Source organism: Hippopotamus amphibius, chromosome 8 (assembly GCF_030028045.1).
Source record: "Hippopotamus amphibius kiboko isolate mHipAmp2 chromosome 8, mHipAmp2.hap2, whole genome shotgun sequence".
Taxonomy (NCBI): Eukaryota; Metazoa; Chordata; class Mammalia; order Artiodactyla; family Hippopotamidae; genus Hippopotamus; species Hippopotamus amphibius.
The window spans coordinates 84910652-84928698 of record NC_080193.1 but is presented as its reverse complement, the minus strand read 5'-3'; the positions used below and the strand labels follow the sequence as shown (position 1 = coordinate 84928698).

The 18047-nt window shown below is 44.3% G+C and overlaps 1 protein-coding gene across 2 annotated transcripts in view; it reads left to right on the top strand.

Annotated features, from left to right (window-relative positions):
- Positions 1-13365: 13365 nt before the first annotated feature.
- SGPP2 (sphingosine-1-phosphate phosphatase 2) overlaps positions 13366-18047 on the top strand; it is a 126836-nt gene continuing 122154 nt past the window's right edge. The window contains exons 1-2 of one of the 2 annotated variants that reach the window (XM_057747248.1): positions 13366-13417; positions 13735-13915. In XM_057747248.1, coding sequence (XP_057603231.1) covers positions 13820-13915 — 96 coding nt within the window. In that variant the 5' untranslated portion in view covers positions 13366-13417; positions 13735-13819. Of the gene's footprint in view, positions 13418-13734; positions 13916-14218; positions 14623-18047 lie in introns of those variants that run through there. The other variant, XM_057747247.1, reaches the window with a different exon arrangement.

Below are 18047 nucleotides of genomic sequence, written 5' to 3'. Positions count from 1 at the left end.
GGGTGGAATGATAGGCACATAAGGGATTCTTTACACGCTTCTGTCTGCTTTTGTGTGGGTTCTAAACTGACAATAACAAAAATATTTAAAAGGTAACTCTCAAGTCTGTAAAAATAGTGGCATCAGGCCCCATGAGAGTCTTATTGATATTGATGACTCATTCAAAGAAAGACTGTATCTCCAGGGCTTCCCTGGTGGCACAGTGGTTAAGAATCTGCCTGCTAATGCAGGGGACATGGGTTCGAGCCCTAGTCTGGGAAGATCCCACAGGCCACAGAGCAGGTAAGCCCATGTACCATAACTACTGATCCTGCACTCTAGAGCCTGCGAGCCACAACTACTGAAGCCCAAGTACCTAGAGTGCATGCTCCGCAACAAAAGAAGCCACAGCAATAAGAAGCCTGCACACTGAAATGAAGAGTAGGCCCCGCTCACCACAACTACAGAAAGCCTGCGCACAGCAACGAAGACCCATTGCAGCTGATAAATAAATAAATAAAATTTTTTAAAAAGTTAAAAAAAAAGAAAGAAAGACTGTATCTTCAGAGGAGAGAAGACCTGCCAGTGGTGAAAGCAGCAGGATTGGGCCAGGCTCACCCAGTATTGTCTGGGGGAAGATCCCCTGATCATAGGGCTTGAGATGTGGTCCCTGGTGCAGGTCTGTCCCCCTGTGGATTCTGGGTCCTCAAAATCTCTGACTTGATGTAGCTAGCCATGAAGACTATTTGGTTAATTCCCCATGACTTTCTTTCTCTACTCCCCAAACAGACTTTTGGAGGACAGAATACACTGACTAGGAATTCAATTAACTGGACCCATAAGATTATGATTAATTTTTCACTGTAAATGAATAATTTGCAGTTCTTTTTTATATACATTGGTATTTTGGCATAAGAGTTATAGTTATGTTTAGCTGTATTTAATAGAAAACCCAATATAAAAGTGTCTTATTATAAGCACAGAGTTTATGCTCACTTGCAAAAGAAATCTACACATGGACTGGGACTGTGGTATGCTAGATCTACAGAGTCAGCAGAGACCTAGGCAATTTTTGTCTGTCCTATCATCCCTAGTGAATAACTTCTATCTTCTTGGTCATGTCTTTTTTTTTTTTTTTTTTTAACATTTAGCAGTTTTTTGTTTTGTTTTGTTTTAATTAATTAATTTATTTATTGGCTGTGTTGGGTCTTCATTGCTGCACATGGGCTTTCTCTAGTTGCAGCAAGGGAGAGCTACTCTTCATTGTGGTACACGGGCTCCTCATTGCAGTGGCTTCTCTTGTTGCAGAGCACAAGCTCTAGGCATGTGGGCTTCAGTAGTTGTGGCACACAGGCTCAATATTTGTGGCTCATGAGCTCTAGAGCACGGGCTCTAGAGCACAGGCTCAATAGTTGTGCTGCAGGGGCTTAGTTGCTGCGCAGCATGTGGGATCTTCCTGGAGCAGGGATGGAACCTGTGTCCCCTGCATTGGCAGGTGGATTCTTAACCACTGCACCACCCAGGAAGTCCCCTTGGTCATCTCTTGTTTCAAAATTGCTGTTAGAGTTCCAGCTATCACCTCTGCATTCCAGGAAGCAGGAAGAAAGAAAAATGTCATACTTCCTATTGGCCAGAACTTTGACAATGACCACATTTATCTGTTTGTCACACTGAGTAAAATCAGATTCGATTACTAAAGGAAAAATAGAGGGAAGAGATTTGGGGTTGACTACTGCTTACTGTGAATCAGTCCCTAGAGTCTAGTCCAGGGGTCCTCAACCCCTGGGCCACGGACCGCTTTCGGTCCGCAGTCTGCTGGGAATGAGGCCACATAGCATGAGGTAGGCAGCGGGTGAGAGAGTGAAGTTTCGTCTGCTGCTCCCCATTGCTCCCCACCGCTCACATTACCAGCTGAACCATACCCCCCACCCCCCCACCCCCAGTCCACGGAAAAATTGTCTTCCAAGAAACCAGTCCCTGGTGCCAAAAATGTTGGGGACTGCTGGTCTAGTCAACCAATTAGGTTGAATTCCTCATTTTATTTTCAACTCAATTTGGATTCAAGACAGAAAGGATGAGCGTAATTTTTACCAGCCTCTGTTTTGTTATCTTACTGTTATTCTTATTCTATTTCCATAGCATCCTGTGGTTTTATTAACCCCATTTACAGATGAGAAAGCTAAGCATCAGAATATTGAAATGGATTCATGCCTTAGGTAATACAGCTACTAAGATGTCTTGACTTAAAGTCTAGTGTTCCTTACCCTGAACTACAGAAGGAACAAGGTAAATCTGGTTTTACTGTATTGCAACAAATGGTCCCTGTGACAAGGAGCTATTTTAAGGATAGAAATTGGTGATATGTGTATATTGTCTGCTTTACTTGATTATCAGATCTCACATTTCCATGAGCTTTTTCTTCCACTGCCACATTGATAATTTTGTGTACATTCTAACAGGGGAACGTTTGGTCTGATGACCAAGATAAAGTGATGTATTACTATGACCTTGGTCCAGGGTACCTTGTCATAGATATTTTGCAAGGTGTTCTTAGCTTCATGAATTTGGTACTATTTCAGCCAATTGTTATCTAAGAACCAAACACTGATGTGTATTTTTAGCAACATGATTATGCTTCTTCCTTAAGCTGCAGAAGCTGATCTCTTTGCCAATTACAGGATCCAATAGTTGACCAGCTGCTATAGGAGCTCTGTTCCTGTCATCAAGCATGTGTTTCTTCCTTATATCATTTTTAGAGGAGCCATCCTCTCCTGAAGCAACACAAGTTTTACCAAACAATATACTTGAGGTAGATAATTCACTTATATAATCTTTGTGAGCCTAATTAAAGTTGGTAAAATGAAGCTTTTTCCTTTGCGTTTATTTTAAAATGAACATAGATCAAATCATCTGAGAAAAAATGGATCCTAATCCATTTTAATGGTAAGTGTCATATGACCAAGCACATAATTAATTGTATTAATATAAAAACACCCCTTTATGTGACCCACCTGCAACGGTACTGGCTTCTGAACATAATGGAATCCTTCTTTTTTAAAATATTTAATCAGTACATAGAAACCTACTCTAGTTTTTTTTTCTTTATCTTTTTAGTATTTTTATTTTATTTATTTTTTAAAATTTATTTACGTTTGATTGCATTGGGTCTTCGTTGCTGCACATGAGCTTTGTCTAGTTGTGGCGAGTGGAGGCTACTCTTTGTTGTGGTGCTTTCTCTTGCTGCAAAGCATGGGCTCTAGGCGTGAGGGCTTCAGTACTTGTGGCTCACAGGCTCTAGAATGTGGGCTCAGTAGTTGTGGCTCACAGGCTTAGCTGCTCCACGGCATGAGGGATCTTCCCTGCCCAGGGATCAAACCCGTGTCCCCTGCATTAGCAGGAGGATTCTTAACCACTGCACTGCCAGGGAAGTCCCCCTACTCTAGTTCTTAAGATGATAACTGGTCTTACTTTCATGATTTTTAACTCAATACATATAGTTGAGTAACTTTTCTAGAGCTGAATAACTATATCTTTTTGTATAAATTAATACTTAGCAAAATTTTATCAGTCTGACTTCATAAATAAGTTTACTAATCAGAAAAATATTTGGAAAATTGGCTAGAATAAAATAATTTGTTATTTCAGTTTCATCCACATACATCCTGTCAATGGCACCCTTTGCAGATCCTGGTCTGGCCATTTTGTTATCATTTCCACCCTCAATCTCTGACATAATTCTTGCCCTTCACATCACTCCTGGACTTCAATCCACACTGTTCTGTGTTTCTACTTTTCTCTGCATTATGTTTTCTGTCTTCTATTATAACCTTCCATGATCTCTAATTGTCAAGGTCTTTCCCATTACAGACAGGTCTCAAATCCTACCTCCTCCCTAGTTTCTTTGATCCCCCAGTTGTCATCAATTTCTACCTCCATTATGTCCCCATGGCCTCATCTTAGATCCCAGCTTGGCTATTACAGTCATTCCCATATCTGCCTATATCCTCCCACACACTATTTATTTGTGGAAGACAAGAGCTATGTTGATTTCTCTTTTCAGTTTTCTCTCCTTAAAACATTAAAACAGCTCTTCATTTATCTGGTGCTGAACAAGTCAGCATTGAATCGCATCCTGCTATGTTGTTGTTGTTTTCTTTATCTGTTCTCATCAGCGAGGATTCAGAATTCCTTTATATGGTTTTTGTGGATCTTGGAGTTAGAATGGCCTTTGAAGAATGCTGAGAGAATGTGTTAACAGATGAGGAGTAGGATCACTAAATGTGCAGAGAGCCTCACATCCTGGAGGGAGTTGGAAACAAGCTAGGGAGGAGGGCAGACCATCCAAACGGACATCCCATAAGAGTAGATTTAGTTCCATCCTGCCTTCCTCGCTGTGCGCTAAAAGTTACTCACCAGTCTAACACATGATGTTGGCCTTCCCAATGATTTCATAGGGGACTGCTGGGTAAGGAGATCAAGTGGGACTTCGCCCCAGCAGCAGCTGAATGGAAGAAAAGCTGTTTCATATCCTAAGGTACACGACTGCTCTTCAATGTTCAGGCCACTAGCGCGTTGATAATGTCAGTTAACATTGAATTAAAGCTGTATTTTACAGCAAGTGATTTAACCTTACCCAATCTCAGTTTTGTCATCTAATAGGGTAATAGTGACTTTTTCAGATTTTTCCGTTGCTGTGATGATTATGTAACCAAGCAGGACCCTATGGGGCCTTCCCCGGACAGGCCTTCCCCTATATCCTCTGCTTTAGCTCCTCGCTGAAACACCTAGATGATAGTTTTTGATGCAAATTTCCTGAGTTGTTTTGCAGATGTGAACCCCCCACCCGCCAAATGGAAGAGCTGCTTAATGACCATGAGCACACAGCTCTAGGCCTCCCGCAGCCTCAGGACCCATAATGCTAACCCCTGTGTCACCCCCGCAACGTCTCACCATCAGCCAATCAGAGAATTGTGCGCGCGCTGATCATCTACCCTGAGACTCCCCATCTCCTGGCCTTTAAAATTGCTTTGCCACAGCCCATGGGCAGCTAGAGGCTTTTCACAGCGTGAGCCACCTCCTCTCCTTGCACGGCCTTGAAACAAACCTTTCTCTGCTCTAAACGCTGACGTTTCAATTTGGCCTCACTGTGCGCTGGGCACATGAACCTGCGTTAACAACTAGAAATAATGCTTGTAACGCGCCAGCTTACATCTCCTCTCCTGGCTCTCAGGCCTTTGGACTCAGACTGGAACGACACCACTGGCTGTCCTGGGTCGCCAGCTTGAGGACTCACCCTGTAGATCTGGGGACTTCCAGCCTCCATAATCATACGTGCTAATACGTTATGATAAATCTTGTGATATAGATACAGATATATGAAATTATGTATAACATGTATAATATAAATATGTAGGTACAGTTGTAAATGGCCAGATACAGATATATCTCATAGATTTATACATCTATATCTATATATTTATAAATGGTCAGATAGAGATATAGATACATAAATAATGTAAATGGCCAAATAGCCTTGGACTACACTGGGAGATATATATATGTATATTTATATATATATATATAGAGAGAGAGAGAGAGACATATGGATATATAGATAGTGATAGATGATGATAGATAGATAGATGATAGATAGATAGATAATCTCTTATTGGCTTTGTTTCCTTGGAGAACCCTGACTAATACAATACTCTCACTATTATCTGAAGTAGAAACAGAGATTAGAAGCTCATTATCCACTGAAGAGAACAGGGAACATAGGGAATTCACCAGTGGCATTTAGGTAATCAGAAAATAAGGGAATCATAGGCTCCTGCAGTGAGTCACAGGAAGTGGGTGATTTACAGCAAGGCGCCCAGAAGCTGCTGCCAAGCCTCACATCTGTGGCCCGGAAGCCTCACAATAGGCTGTCAGTGCTGCAGAGCAAAAGGGCTTCTGCCTGACTCTCACTTTCAAATATCACACCAGCCTCTCTCATGGGAGGAATCTAAACCAGAACTCGGCCTGCAAGAGTGAGTTTGGGAAATGTAGGTTTTAGTCTCCAGACAGTGATAGAGAGGTTAGAAGTATTAAAACAACAAAAACATTAACAACAGAGAAAAGAAATGAATTTATAAGGTAAAATTTTGTTGACTTGAATAACACCCCCTAAAATTGTCCTTCCTTTCACACAGCAAAGGCCCACAGTTTTAGCTGTGATGGACTAGCAGGTAGTGTGGGGCTCCTGCCTTGTTGACTCTCTGAGGCGGCCATGACTCCAGGAACCAAGCACTCTGATTCAGCGGCAAAGCCATTTTCTCCTGGAAGTTCATGAGATGTAGGTGATGTTTATTGTTCACAGCTCCGTGACGTTGGAACAGATTCAGCTATACTATTCCCTGATACTAACCACCAAGCTGAAAGGTTATAAAGTATAGAAAAAGAAGCTGAAATTTTAAGCCAAGCTAGAAGAATTTGTATTCACTTAAAAAAAAAAAAGGGAACAAGTTCCTGGCTCTTATGAATTAAAAGCTCACTTGTATGGAAGCAGTGTGCAAAACAACTAAAAGAACTCTCTAGCCATCTTTCTAGTGTTCAATAAATCCACAGATACCACTTACCTCACTTATGCAAATGGTATTTACCATGGTTAATAAACTCAGTTCATGACTAGAATGTGGATTTATAAGGCTTCACAGGTATTTATTAACTAAGTTATACACTGGTATTTTAATGGGGCATAACATCAATAATAAAAAACACTGTTAAAAAAAAAACAAGATCATAAAGGCTGTAGCCTTTCTGACTCTAGAACTTAGAGTTAACATACGCAGTTCAGAAATCAAAGTGTGTTTGATTATGCTGTTTTCCTCCTGTTATCACTTCAGCAGACCATCAAGAAAGCTGTTTCCCACTGCACACTGACCACAAACGTTTGCATTAAGGAGAGTTTTAAGGTATTTCAACAAAAACCTTTTATCTCACTTCACAGAGTGGTTTAGCCAAATGATGTAGGTTAAGATATGTCAGTGATGATGCAGATACAAAAAAAAAAAATTAAGGGGTCTAGAGAAAATTCTATTACAATTAAACTAAGGAAGAAACAAGCATCGCATTAACTTCATGAAATGACCCTTCAAGAAAAATAGGGTATCGAATGATATCTCTATCTTACAGATGGTTAAACTTGGGCTCAGAGAGGAAAAGAGAATTGCCCAAGGACTAAGAGACCTGGATTTGAACCTGGCTATTCCTGACCCTGAAATGCACACTACAAGATCATTCCACCTCCAACATTATTGGTGACAGCAAAGGGTATTACCGGCAACGAAGGAGGCAGTGAGCAATGAGAAAGACATCATGAGCAAGGGTATAAATTAACATTTTGTTCATTATTCTTCTGGGAAGATGAGTATTTGTTATCTAAGCAAGACAACTTATCCCGATTCAAATTGCCAATGCGTAAACACAGGCTTGAGAGGAGTGCTGGCTGCAAATGTCAGGATGGTTGAAATTGAAACGTATTCAAGGATACTGAAATACAGGGTCATTACGGACAGTCACTCACTATGTTAAGGAAGGCAAGAAGATTCAGGAGCCGAACTTATGATTAGATTTAATGATACAGATGCCTATCCTGTCTCCTCTGCTGCTTTCTAGATTTCTTATGGTGAGGGACTGGTTTCTTGCTGTATCTAACATTGGGAGATGGGATTCCAATGGACAATATTGCTAATAACTGCACTGGCCTTCCTTGTTTTAAATGCAATGAAGGTAATCCCACATGCTGCAAGCTGACAATAACATAAGCAATGGAGGAAGGATGTGAAGTAATGCAGAGTGGGGGAGAACTGTGGAAAACCCTAGAACGACGCCCCATCTAGAGAAGCAGCAGGTATTCAGCTCGGGCAAGTGGGGCTACAGTGAATCTTGACCCAGCAATATCAGAGTTTTCAGTTTTTAAAGGGAAGTTAGAAATCTACATTTTATATAAATTATCTGATGTTGAAAGGTCGGCAATTAATTGCATTTCTAAAAAAATGTTTTATTTACTATTTATTGTGGCTGCACTGGGTCTTCGCTGCTGTGAGAGGGCTTTCTCTAGTTGTGGCTTTCTCTAGAGTGGGGGCTACTCTTCGTTGTGGTGTGTGCGCTTGAGCTTCTCAGTGCAGTGGCTTCTTTTGTTGCAGAGCACGGGCTCTAGGCATGTGGGCTTCAGTAGCTGCAGCACACGGGCACAGTAGTTTTGGCTCACAGGCTCTAGAGTATAGGCTCAGTAGTTGTGGCACATGGGCTTAGTTGCTCTGAGGCATGTGACATCGTCCCAGACCAGGGATCGAACCCACGTCCCCTGCATTGGCAGGTGGATTCTTAACCACTGTGCCACCAGGGAAGTCCAATTAATTCCATTTTTAAGATCATGGTGTGGGCCAGACTCTGAAGCCTCTGCTCTAGAAGTCAGTTCCTACGTATTGATAGCTCTAACTTCTGTCTGTATAGTGTGCTCAGGGGGCCCCTCTACTAAAGGGATGCTGATGGCTCAGATGAAGCCATGGGGTAGCACTGATTCTGAGAATCTATATTGGCAGGCCTGATAGGCAGGGCTTTCATATAGGGTGAGCTTTGGAGTCCTACGTGCTCAGGCCAGTTACAGATTGGTCATCTGCCATTGTCGTCAGAGCTACAGATGCTTCAGCTGAAAGGACCTTTAGTAACCTGCCCTCAATAATGAAGAACATGGAGACCCCATGGGGTTCCAGGGCACTTGCCCAGCATCCTCCACACTGCATCCCTTGCTGCCCACCGACCTCTCACCATGAGATGACTTATTAAGTCACCGAATCAGAAACTCAAAAGTCCCTAGACCACATGCTTAAAAATTTTTTTATTGTCTATCAGGTGAGTTTGACAGGGATGTTGTTAACTTCGTAAGAAAGACATGCTAGTAATATCTGGTAGCTCATAGCCAACTTTCAGTAATTGTAGTCTCTTGGTATAATTACTCCCAGTAATCTCTTTTATATAAGCATCTTCAAAACTTGCTTTTCTCACTAACCAAGCCTGACCAGTTAGAAGAGTTTTAAAAGAACAACAAATATCTTTTTAAATTACAAAAGTAATATACATCTGTGAAAAATTCAAACAAATCCCAGTACATGCAGTAAAAACTGAAAGTTCCCCTTGGCGCCATCCCATGCCAGGAGGGAGCTACTGTTAGTTAATGGGAGGTTTTACCCCAGACTCTTCCAGATCTTTTGCATGTGTGCACATATGGACATGCACACACGCACAAGTTTGTATTTTAACATGTTAAACATAAATAGCAACATGTTATACCTAGTGTTCCATATTATTTTGAGACTTGCTTTGTTTATTAGACAGTGCATATTGGAGATGAATGTCTGTGAAGTTTTCCAATCCACCCTTAGCTTGTAGATGATTCATGAATTTGAATATATGCATGAAGTATAACCCCAAATGCTTCAGTTAGGGTTGGAAGCTGATTCCGAAGTAAATGAGATTTAAAATTTTTGATAACTAAGTGGTACAGTTCTACTCAGGTCTACTTAATAAATCTAGTCTTGGAAAGTGTTATGTTAATTGAATTTGTAAATTGAATCATATTGTAAAAGTGTCCAGGAACCTGATTATTGGAAAGGACTCAACAATGATTGATACTAATAGGGAATATTCTTTAGGAATAAAAATGACCATCCTAACAGACCATTTGTGAACAGTCGACTGACTTTTAAAATTGGTCGGCATGTGATATCCTCCTTCCCCCAAGTTCTTTAGTTAGGTGGAGCATCTAAACTCTACAATGTTCCTCATAAAGTGGTCAAAATCCAAATCCATCAAAACTCATTGGAGAAAACTATTTTGTCTCATATGGTTTGATTCAATTGGATTCAAACCAAGAAGTCCTGGCTGAAATAAAACTCTTAGCCAATATTCATGGTTGTGGGAGCGTGCAAACTGGACCATTCCTTGACTGTTTGCTGCAGGGGAAATTCAAGACTCCTAGGCTTTCTTCTTACTGCTTTCCCTTTTTCTGTCCCCCTGTTTACAGGAACATTACCTGTAACTGTTTTGTTTTAAAGCAAGGTTTTCAGCTGAAATTTCTCCCAGCCTGAAAAGTCCCCGCACTCCAAGAAAAGAATTTATGTTTGATGATTTATTGAAACTGTCTAAATAGAAAAAGTGTTTTTCATTAGTTAAAGAGAAGAAAGGGGTTGCACGCTGAAAAACACAAGATGCATTCAATGCTTTACATTTCAAAATTTCAGTGATCTGAACAGTCCATGGAGACTACGGCTTTGATCAATTTGTCAACAAATGATATGTCTCTAATCTGCTAAGGTTATTAAATCCTTGGGTATTTTACATAACGTATATGTAAAGATATAAATTACCATTTTAAAAAAGACTACCAGTAACCAACTTCAATATATAGTAGTTTGCACATTTTGAAAGGGTTATGTGCAGAAAGTTTGCTTGGATCTCAGAATGCCTTCCCTATATAAAGTGACTAGATTTCCAGCAAAGCCCAGGAAGCAGTTTGATTCACCATGAAGTGAAATATTATCAATAGATTCACTGTGTTCCACAATCTTTTAGGAAGCCAGGACTCTGCAGCCCTTTCTAACACCCTGAGGGGCTGGGACGAGGAGTTGGAATCAGTAGTTTCCATGGCAGCAAGAAGAAGCCTCCAGCAGCAAGAGGTGAGCAGGGCTTTGTAACCCCTTGATGATGACACGAAGGTGAGGAGTTGATCTGATTCCATGTTCTGCCAGTTCCTGGCTGTCTGAGTTAGGACCCTTCAGGCCATAAGTAACAGAAATGGGGGATTTGTTACCAAGGATTCGGGGGTAGTTTGGGAACCCAGGCTAGAAGGACCTTCACAATGACTGGAAAGAGGCGCCGAGGAGCTGTCTCTCCAGATCAATAGCTCATCTTGCCTGACTTCTCTGTGTGTCTGCTTTATTTCTTCCTTGGGAGCACTCAGCAGTAAGACCACTTGTCTGCCCCATGGTGTGGTCTCCAGGTTTTGAATTTTCTTCTCCCTGGTTCAACAGATACTGACTGGGGTCTATGAATCCAAATTCCCAAAGAGAAAGCATTTGATGATCCCAAATTTGGTCAAGTGGTGTCCAGCCCAGAGCTGGGGATTAGCTCCGGCTAGGGGGCCAAGTCATATGGCTCAAACAATGGCTGACAGTCTCCTCTCCCATTCCTTTCCCATGCCCTGGGAAGAGAGTGGGTAAAGGAGGAAGCAAATCCTCCCATAAGAGCAGCGTGAGATGGCAGACCCTGCAAAGAGTATCTAATACATTTTGTAACTTTGGGAAAAATCACTTTACATCTCAGAGTTTCGGTTTTCTCTTCTAAAAAAGGAGATAACCACTTGCCTCTGAGGTCTTGTAGAATTTACATGCAAAAATTTGCAAATGAGTCCTAAACTCCAAGAGCTCTAAAAACTGTGAGGTTGTACTCAATCTAGAACAACATTCACTAAGTATTTATTGAGCACTCACTATACACTGGGAATACTTTTCAATACAAAAGTAAAGAGTAAAGATAAATTCCAGGAATAGAATGTGATTTGGTAACAGAAAGAATACTAAAAGTACAGATTTCTTTGATTTTTTTATTAGCTGTCCCCTTACTAAAATATAAGTTCCATGATCTAGGGGCTCTGGTTTTTTAACTGATGTATCCCCAGGCCTAGAAGAGTTTCTGATACTAGTAAATGCACAGTTGTCAAATACATGAAGGATAAGTGGCTGCTTCAGAGGGAGGATGAAGTGTGATTAAATTAGCTATGGTATGAAAGTACTGAGCACATGCCTGGCCCAGAGTAAGTGCTTTACTGGGTTGAGTAACAATCCCTCCAAATTCACGTGTACCCAGAACCTATGAGTGTGGCCTTATTTGGAAGATTTTTGGCAGATGTAATCATGTTAAGATGAAGTCAGAATGGTTTACAGTGGACCCTAATTCAATGACTGGTGTCCCTGGGACTTCCCTGGTGGTGCAGTGGTTAAGACTCCACACTCCCAATGCAGGGGGCCCGGGTTGATCCCTGGTCAGGGAACTAGATCCCACATACATGCTGTAACTAAGAGTTTGCATGCCACAACTAAGCAGCCCATGAGCGGCAACTAAGGAGCCCACCTGCCACAACTAAGACTCAGTACAACCAAATAAATAAATAAATATTTAGAAAAATACTCTAAGAAAGCAATGACTGGTGTTTGTATAAGAAGAGGGACATATGGGCATAGAGAGTCACACAGGGAGAATGTCCTGTGACAACAGAGAAGACTGGAGTGATACACTGCCACAAGCCAAGGACTGCCACACACACCAGCCTTATAAGAAAGACAAGAAACGAGGAATATCATTTCATCACAGGAGGAAACAGAGGCACACAGTGACATCACAAGCCATTGGCAGCTGGAGTCAGTACCTGGTCCCCAAGGGGATGTAATGCATTGTCTGAATATGCAATTTTTTGGCTTTATGCTCCATGTGCCATGTTTGACTTTCCCTCTTTTTAACTGGAAGAAAGGAAAATTGAAGCATCAAACTTGAGAGATACATCACTCAAGGGTCTTCATGGGAGAACATATTTCTTTCTTTTTTTTTAAAATATAAATTTATTTACTTATTTTTGGCTGCGTTGGGTCTTCATTGCTGTGCGGGCTTTCTCTAGTTCCACGGGCTACTCTTGGTTGCGGTGGCTTCTCTTGTTGAGGAGCATGGGCTCTAGTCATGGGTGCTTCAGTAGTTGCAGCACGCAGGCTCAGTCGTGGTGGCGCACTAGTTTAGTTGCTCTATGGCATGTGGGATCTTCCCGAACCAGTGTGCAAATCCATGTCTCTTGCATTGGCAGGCGGATACTTAACCACTGCACCACCTGGGGAAGTCCCCCATATTTCGTTAACAAATAAAAAGAACAGGTCCTAAACCACTACCATCCCAGCTGTTAAAACTAAACGACAGGGTTTGGTCCCAGTGACTGTAAATGACAGCACCGTCGAGGAGAGGAGCCTTCCGCGTCCAGGACTGAACATCTCTGTGTGACACAGCTGGATTGTGACAGCAGCTCTGTGCTTCCTATGTAAATTAAGTATAAAATGGTATTTCCCAAAAGAATTTCATTGCTCTCTCAGCCACCTTGATCTTGCTGGCCAGACAGGACTGGAAAGGCCAGCAGAAACTCAGGCATGAGGGAGACCACATGATCCTTGAAAGCTACATCCCTAAGGCTTCCTGGCCTGAATTGACAACTGGATAAACAAGGTCGTGGCAGGTGCTCCTGCATAGTCATTTGTGCAACCAAATACTTAGCAGGCTTTGCACTGCACTACCAGGAAACGCTCAGCCTCAGCTGCAAACTGAAGACAGAAGGATTGAATTGTACTTTCGTTGCAAGCAGGTCAGCTGGGCCTAATTTGACTGTTGCCTTTCACTCTCTGGGAGGAGGTGCAGTGCCCCTAGAAGATTAGGGAGGGAGGAGGGAAAACCAAGGTCGACCGGCAGGATGTTTTATTTGTTGTTTTGCTGAGAGCCCTAAAACAGGCGCAGGTGGGTAAGTCAACTCCTCCTCCTAGTCCTGCAACACCATGTTCTCTTCGGGTCTAAAGATCTAGAGGCAGAGTGAGAGGGGCGGGGGAGAAGTAGGAGGGCGGGGCAAGCACCATCTTAATGCGGAAAACCAAGAAAGAATCAATTTTCCTCTCCACCTGTCTACAGGTGTTCCCCAGTTGCCAAATCACAAGGGCAACGGCAGGGACGCGGAGAATGAGGCTCCACTTCGAACCTACTCGGTTCTTCAGCAATGTCGAAGAAGTTTAGGTCTGTGGGGAGACGTTGCACCACGCAGAGTTTGGCAAGAACCTGGGAACCTTCCCTCGGGGGGCTCGCTCCACCTGCTGTAAGTGGGCACAGGCAGGACTACAGGCGGGATGCGGGGAGCTCGAGGGGAAATCCGACCTCCCCTTGAGTTCGACAGTGAGCAAGGATCACAGAAGCCATCAGCCGGCGTACGCCAGGATGGACTCTCGCAGGTCCACATGTGCTCGGCCGCTCCCCATTAGGTGGCACTTCTGCACCAGCCGGGAGGGGTGGAGGCGCGGTCTGTTGCAGAGAGGCGCGGTGTAGACACCCGTACCCTTTCGCCCAGTTCCGAGAGGGCGGGACGCCAGGGATCGCTGGAGCCTGCCGGGGCCCCTGCGAAGGAAAGGGCGGATGTGCCGGGCTCAAGGTGGAAGCGAACACCTGGGCGTCCGCGTCCGAAGGGCCGGCGCTAGGACCCGAGCGGCGCACCTGTTGGCTGGCGCCCCGGGCCCCGCCCGCCACCCCGAGCGCCCGGCCCGGCGTGAGCTGAGGGCACCAGGCGGCGGCGGCGGCCCCGGGAGCATCATGGCCGAGCTGCTCTGGAGGCTGCAGGATTCCCAGCTCGTCGCCCGCTTCCAGCGCAGCTGCGGGCTCTTCCCCGCGCCGGATGAAGGCCCCGGCGAGAACTGCGCGGGCCCCGCGGAGGGCGCGGCGCGGTCGCCGGGGCTCGGGCATCTCCCCGTGGCCAGAGGCAAGGGCGCCGGGGAGCCGGCCAATGGGCTGCGGAGAGTCGCGGCCCCGCAGGTAACCGCCGGCCAGGTCGCAGGGATGGGGGGAGGGGGCAGGGATGGGGGGAGGGGGGCATCTCGCTCCGCAGCTTGCGGACTTGGTAGTCCAGGCGACTCCGCGGCGCGCGGATGGGCGTGCGCGGATCCTGCGAGCCGAGAGGGCCCAGTCCCCGAGCGGCGACCCGGCAGTGAGCGCTGTGGGTACCAGGGAGGGGTGGGTGGGGGTCCAGTCCCGAGGGTGACATCATCTAACGCTGCCGGGTGGCAACCAGATCTATTAAGACTTCAGATGTACCCAGAGCTTTAAATGCAGTCTATTTAGAGACTTTTCACCTTCATAAGTAATTAAATTTATGTTTATGTATATTCTCCCAAATGTGTAAGAGTTACATAATTGAAAAGAGGAGCGGAGATGTCCTTGGCATTTTCCCGAGGAGCTTCCCTGGGCAGAAATTCTGACAGCTTCCCCTAGGATTCTGAGTTTCCGCCCCATCCCCCTTTGATCCGCACTAAAGGCGTGTAGCAGGGCTCAGCGTGCTCTTCACGGTCCTGCAACGCCAGCTGTAAGGACAGAATTTCGGGTTTAAATATTGCTGCTGGAGAGGTTTACAAACTCCACCCCCTACCACCAGTGATGTAGTCCAGACAGCGCTTCGCTCTCTCCCTCCCCCAGAGTCTTAGGGTCCCTCCTGCCTCGTGGGTCTCTTATTAACTGGCACCAGTGACTTTTAACAGATGCTGTCAGGAGGGAAGCTCACCACGCTCTCCTCTAGGCGTTCACAGTGTGGTTATACAATCCACTGCAGCTTTGAGAAGCCAGCGCGTCGTCGCAGTGCACAGGGACAGCCAGGTGGGAGGGACCAGACAGGCTGCAGTTGCTAACATGCTAGGGCTGCTGTCTTGCCAGGGTGCAGGGCTGCCCTCTGGGAGGGAGGGCTCCCTGCAGCTGTGAGATACCCTGCCCCCCCCCACACACACACCCCAGGAGCGGCCCTTATGGGGAGGGGAGGTAGAAAGTGTGGCCAGTGAAACGGAAACAATGTATTAATTACAACTCTTTTGTGGGGGTGGTGGAGGAAACTGCGTATTTTTCTTCCTAGAAGTTTTGAGGACAGGAAGGTGCCCTTTATTTATGTGTAGATTTATAGATCTAATAACTGGGGAATGATGGCTTCCATGTGGAATGGAATATTATGGGCATTAAACTGTAGGATTTATTTAGCGGGTAGGGGTGGGTGGTAGGTTCCACTCCAGAGAAATCTTCCTGCATATTTTTTTTTCTCCTTTTGTTGTTCATTCTCTGTCCCACATGACACCCAGTAACTCTTAGATGAGTTTGAGAGCCCGCTTTCCCCTTCCCCTTTCCTCTTGCTTTGTCTTTAAAAGGGGGCAGAGGGAAGGAATAAGAACTCTCAATCCTGAACGCTGCTTGGCATCTTCTGTGCACACACACTTTCCACCTGCAGGCAGATGCTTGGGCTACTGTCTGTTGCTCTGTCCTCAAGGGTCTACTCTGATTCCCTAATTCAGGAAGCTAACGAATGCGTTTTCCCACTAGCGTTTCTCAAACTGCTTTAAACATTACCTTTAGTCGTGTAACTTTCAATTCAGGAAAAGGAGCCTCTTGCCCTTTAAAAGCAAGATAAGCAGATTTTCTTGTAGAGAGCTGTTATCTTCATGATTGGAGTTGACTTCACCCACTTTCCATCCTACACACGACCTCACTCACTATAGATCATGCAAAAGTAAGAGAGCTAAATATTCACAATGAGAAATCACCACATTAGTGTGTGTTGGGGAAGAAATGAGAGCACTTGATATATGGTGGGTTAATGTTTTTAAAGGTGTGTTGGTGTCAAGTGACTTAGGAAGATTAATACTTTGCAAGTACAGGTGGAGTTCCCAAAAGAAAACAATTGCATACCTGTCCCAGATAATTGGTAAGACCTTAAGGGGATAGCTGACAAAACTTCTCTCCAATAGCTTACTCTTCCCCTTGGCCTCTGGCCTTTGCCTGGCCTGTGGCCTGCCTAAGCTGCCTGTCCTTCTTTCTCTAAACTCCCACTCATCCTTCAGTTTCAAAGGTCAGTTCCTCAGGAGACACCATCACTCACCTTCCAGTCTCCCTCCTCCTTTTATAGGTCCTCTTTGCACCTTGTGTTTCTTCATCACAGCATTTATCACCTTGTGTAAGCACACCTTTGTGTGCATATCTGATTATTTCTTCCAGTGGATGATAAGCTCAGAGAATGCAGCAAACTTGTCTAGCGTGCTCATTATTTTCTCCTCTTGGCCTGGCATGTGGGAGCTCAGTGAATTTTGTAAATAAATGAGTGCGGATTGCAATATAAAATTGCCCTTTAAAACCAAAATAAGCAGATTTTCCTGCAGAGAAGTGTCTTCCTGCTGCTTGAAGAGCCTGGGCATTCAGTGAGGCAAATGCTGGCGGTTCCCCCTTCCCATCCAACATACTTCACTCACTGTATCATGAAAAAGAGGGAGGTAAAAATTCAAGAGAAGAAATTGAAGATTTTTTTAAAAACTGAAGCATAGATGTTGAAAATCAGTTTTTTCCACATAGCCTAGAAGCACCAGGGTATTGATTTAAGACACTTCAAACGATAGAGAAGTTTTCTTCCCTTGAGTGACTTTAGATTGCAGCAAACCTAATTTTTCTCACCTGCCATGTCTTCTGTATTTCTTGTAGTGCTTAAGCAGGGATAAGTAGGAAAATGACTGAGCAAGGGCTTCCTTTACACATTCTTGGTCCGCCACAAGCTGCTGGCTTAAAGATTAACTACGCATTTACAAACCAGGGCCGGGCTGGGCTTGCACAAAGCTGTCATTGAATAAATCAGACTCGACCTCATAGATTTCCCAGTAGTCATGCATGTCACAGACAGAAAAGGTTTGAGTCCTGAAGAGTTAAAGGCTTTGTTGAAGACTTTCCAGATATCACACAGTGAGATCGGTGACTTAAGTCTAAACTTCTTTCTACTGTGCACCTTCCAGGGAAACAATGTCAGGCTTCATTCTCTCTGTCTCACTGAGAAGGTGTGAGGTATTGGGACTGGTGGGGGCCAGGGTGGAAACTGGATGGCCATAGGAGCTATTGCTTTTGGTTTGCAAGGGTAACCAGAGGAGGACATTCTTGGCAGTCACCTAGGACCCAAGAGACAGGGGTCCTAGGACCCAGCTCGGAGGGCAAAGGCCTGGGCAGAGTTATGTTTGTTTGTGCTGGGGTAAAGCCAGTCTTGAATACAATGGTATTTTGATTTCTGTCATCTTTGCTTACTAACACAGTTGCATTAAATTAAACTTTGTAGTGCCTTTCCCATTGTTATGTTAGATGGTGGTTAATCTTTGCAAATTGTACTGTGCTCAGTAAATACTTTTTGAAAACTATTTGCTCAGACATAGTTGTAAACTTGAGTTGGGGAG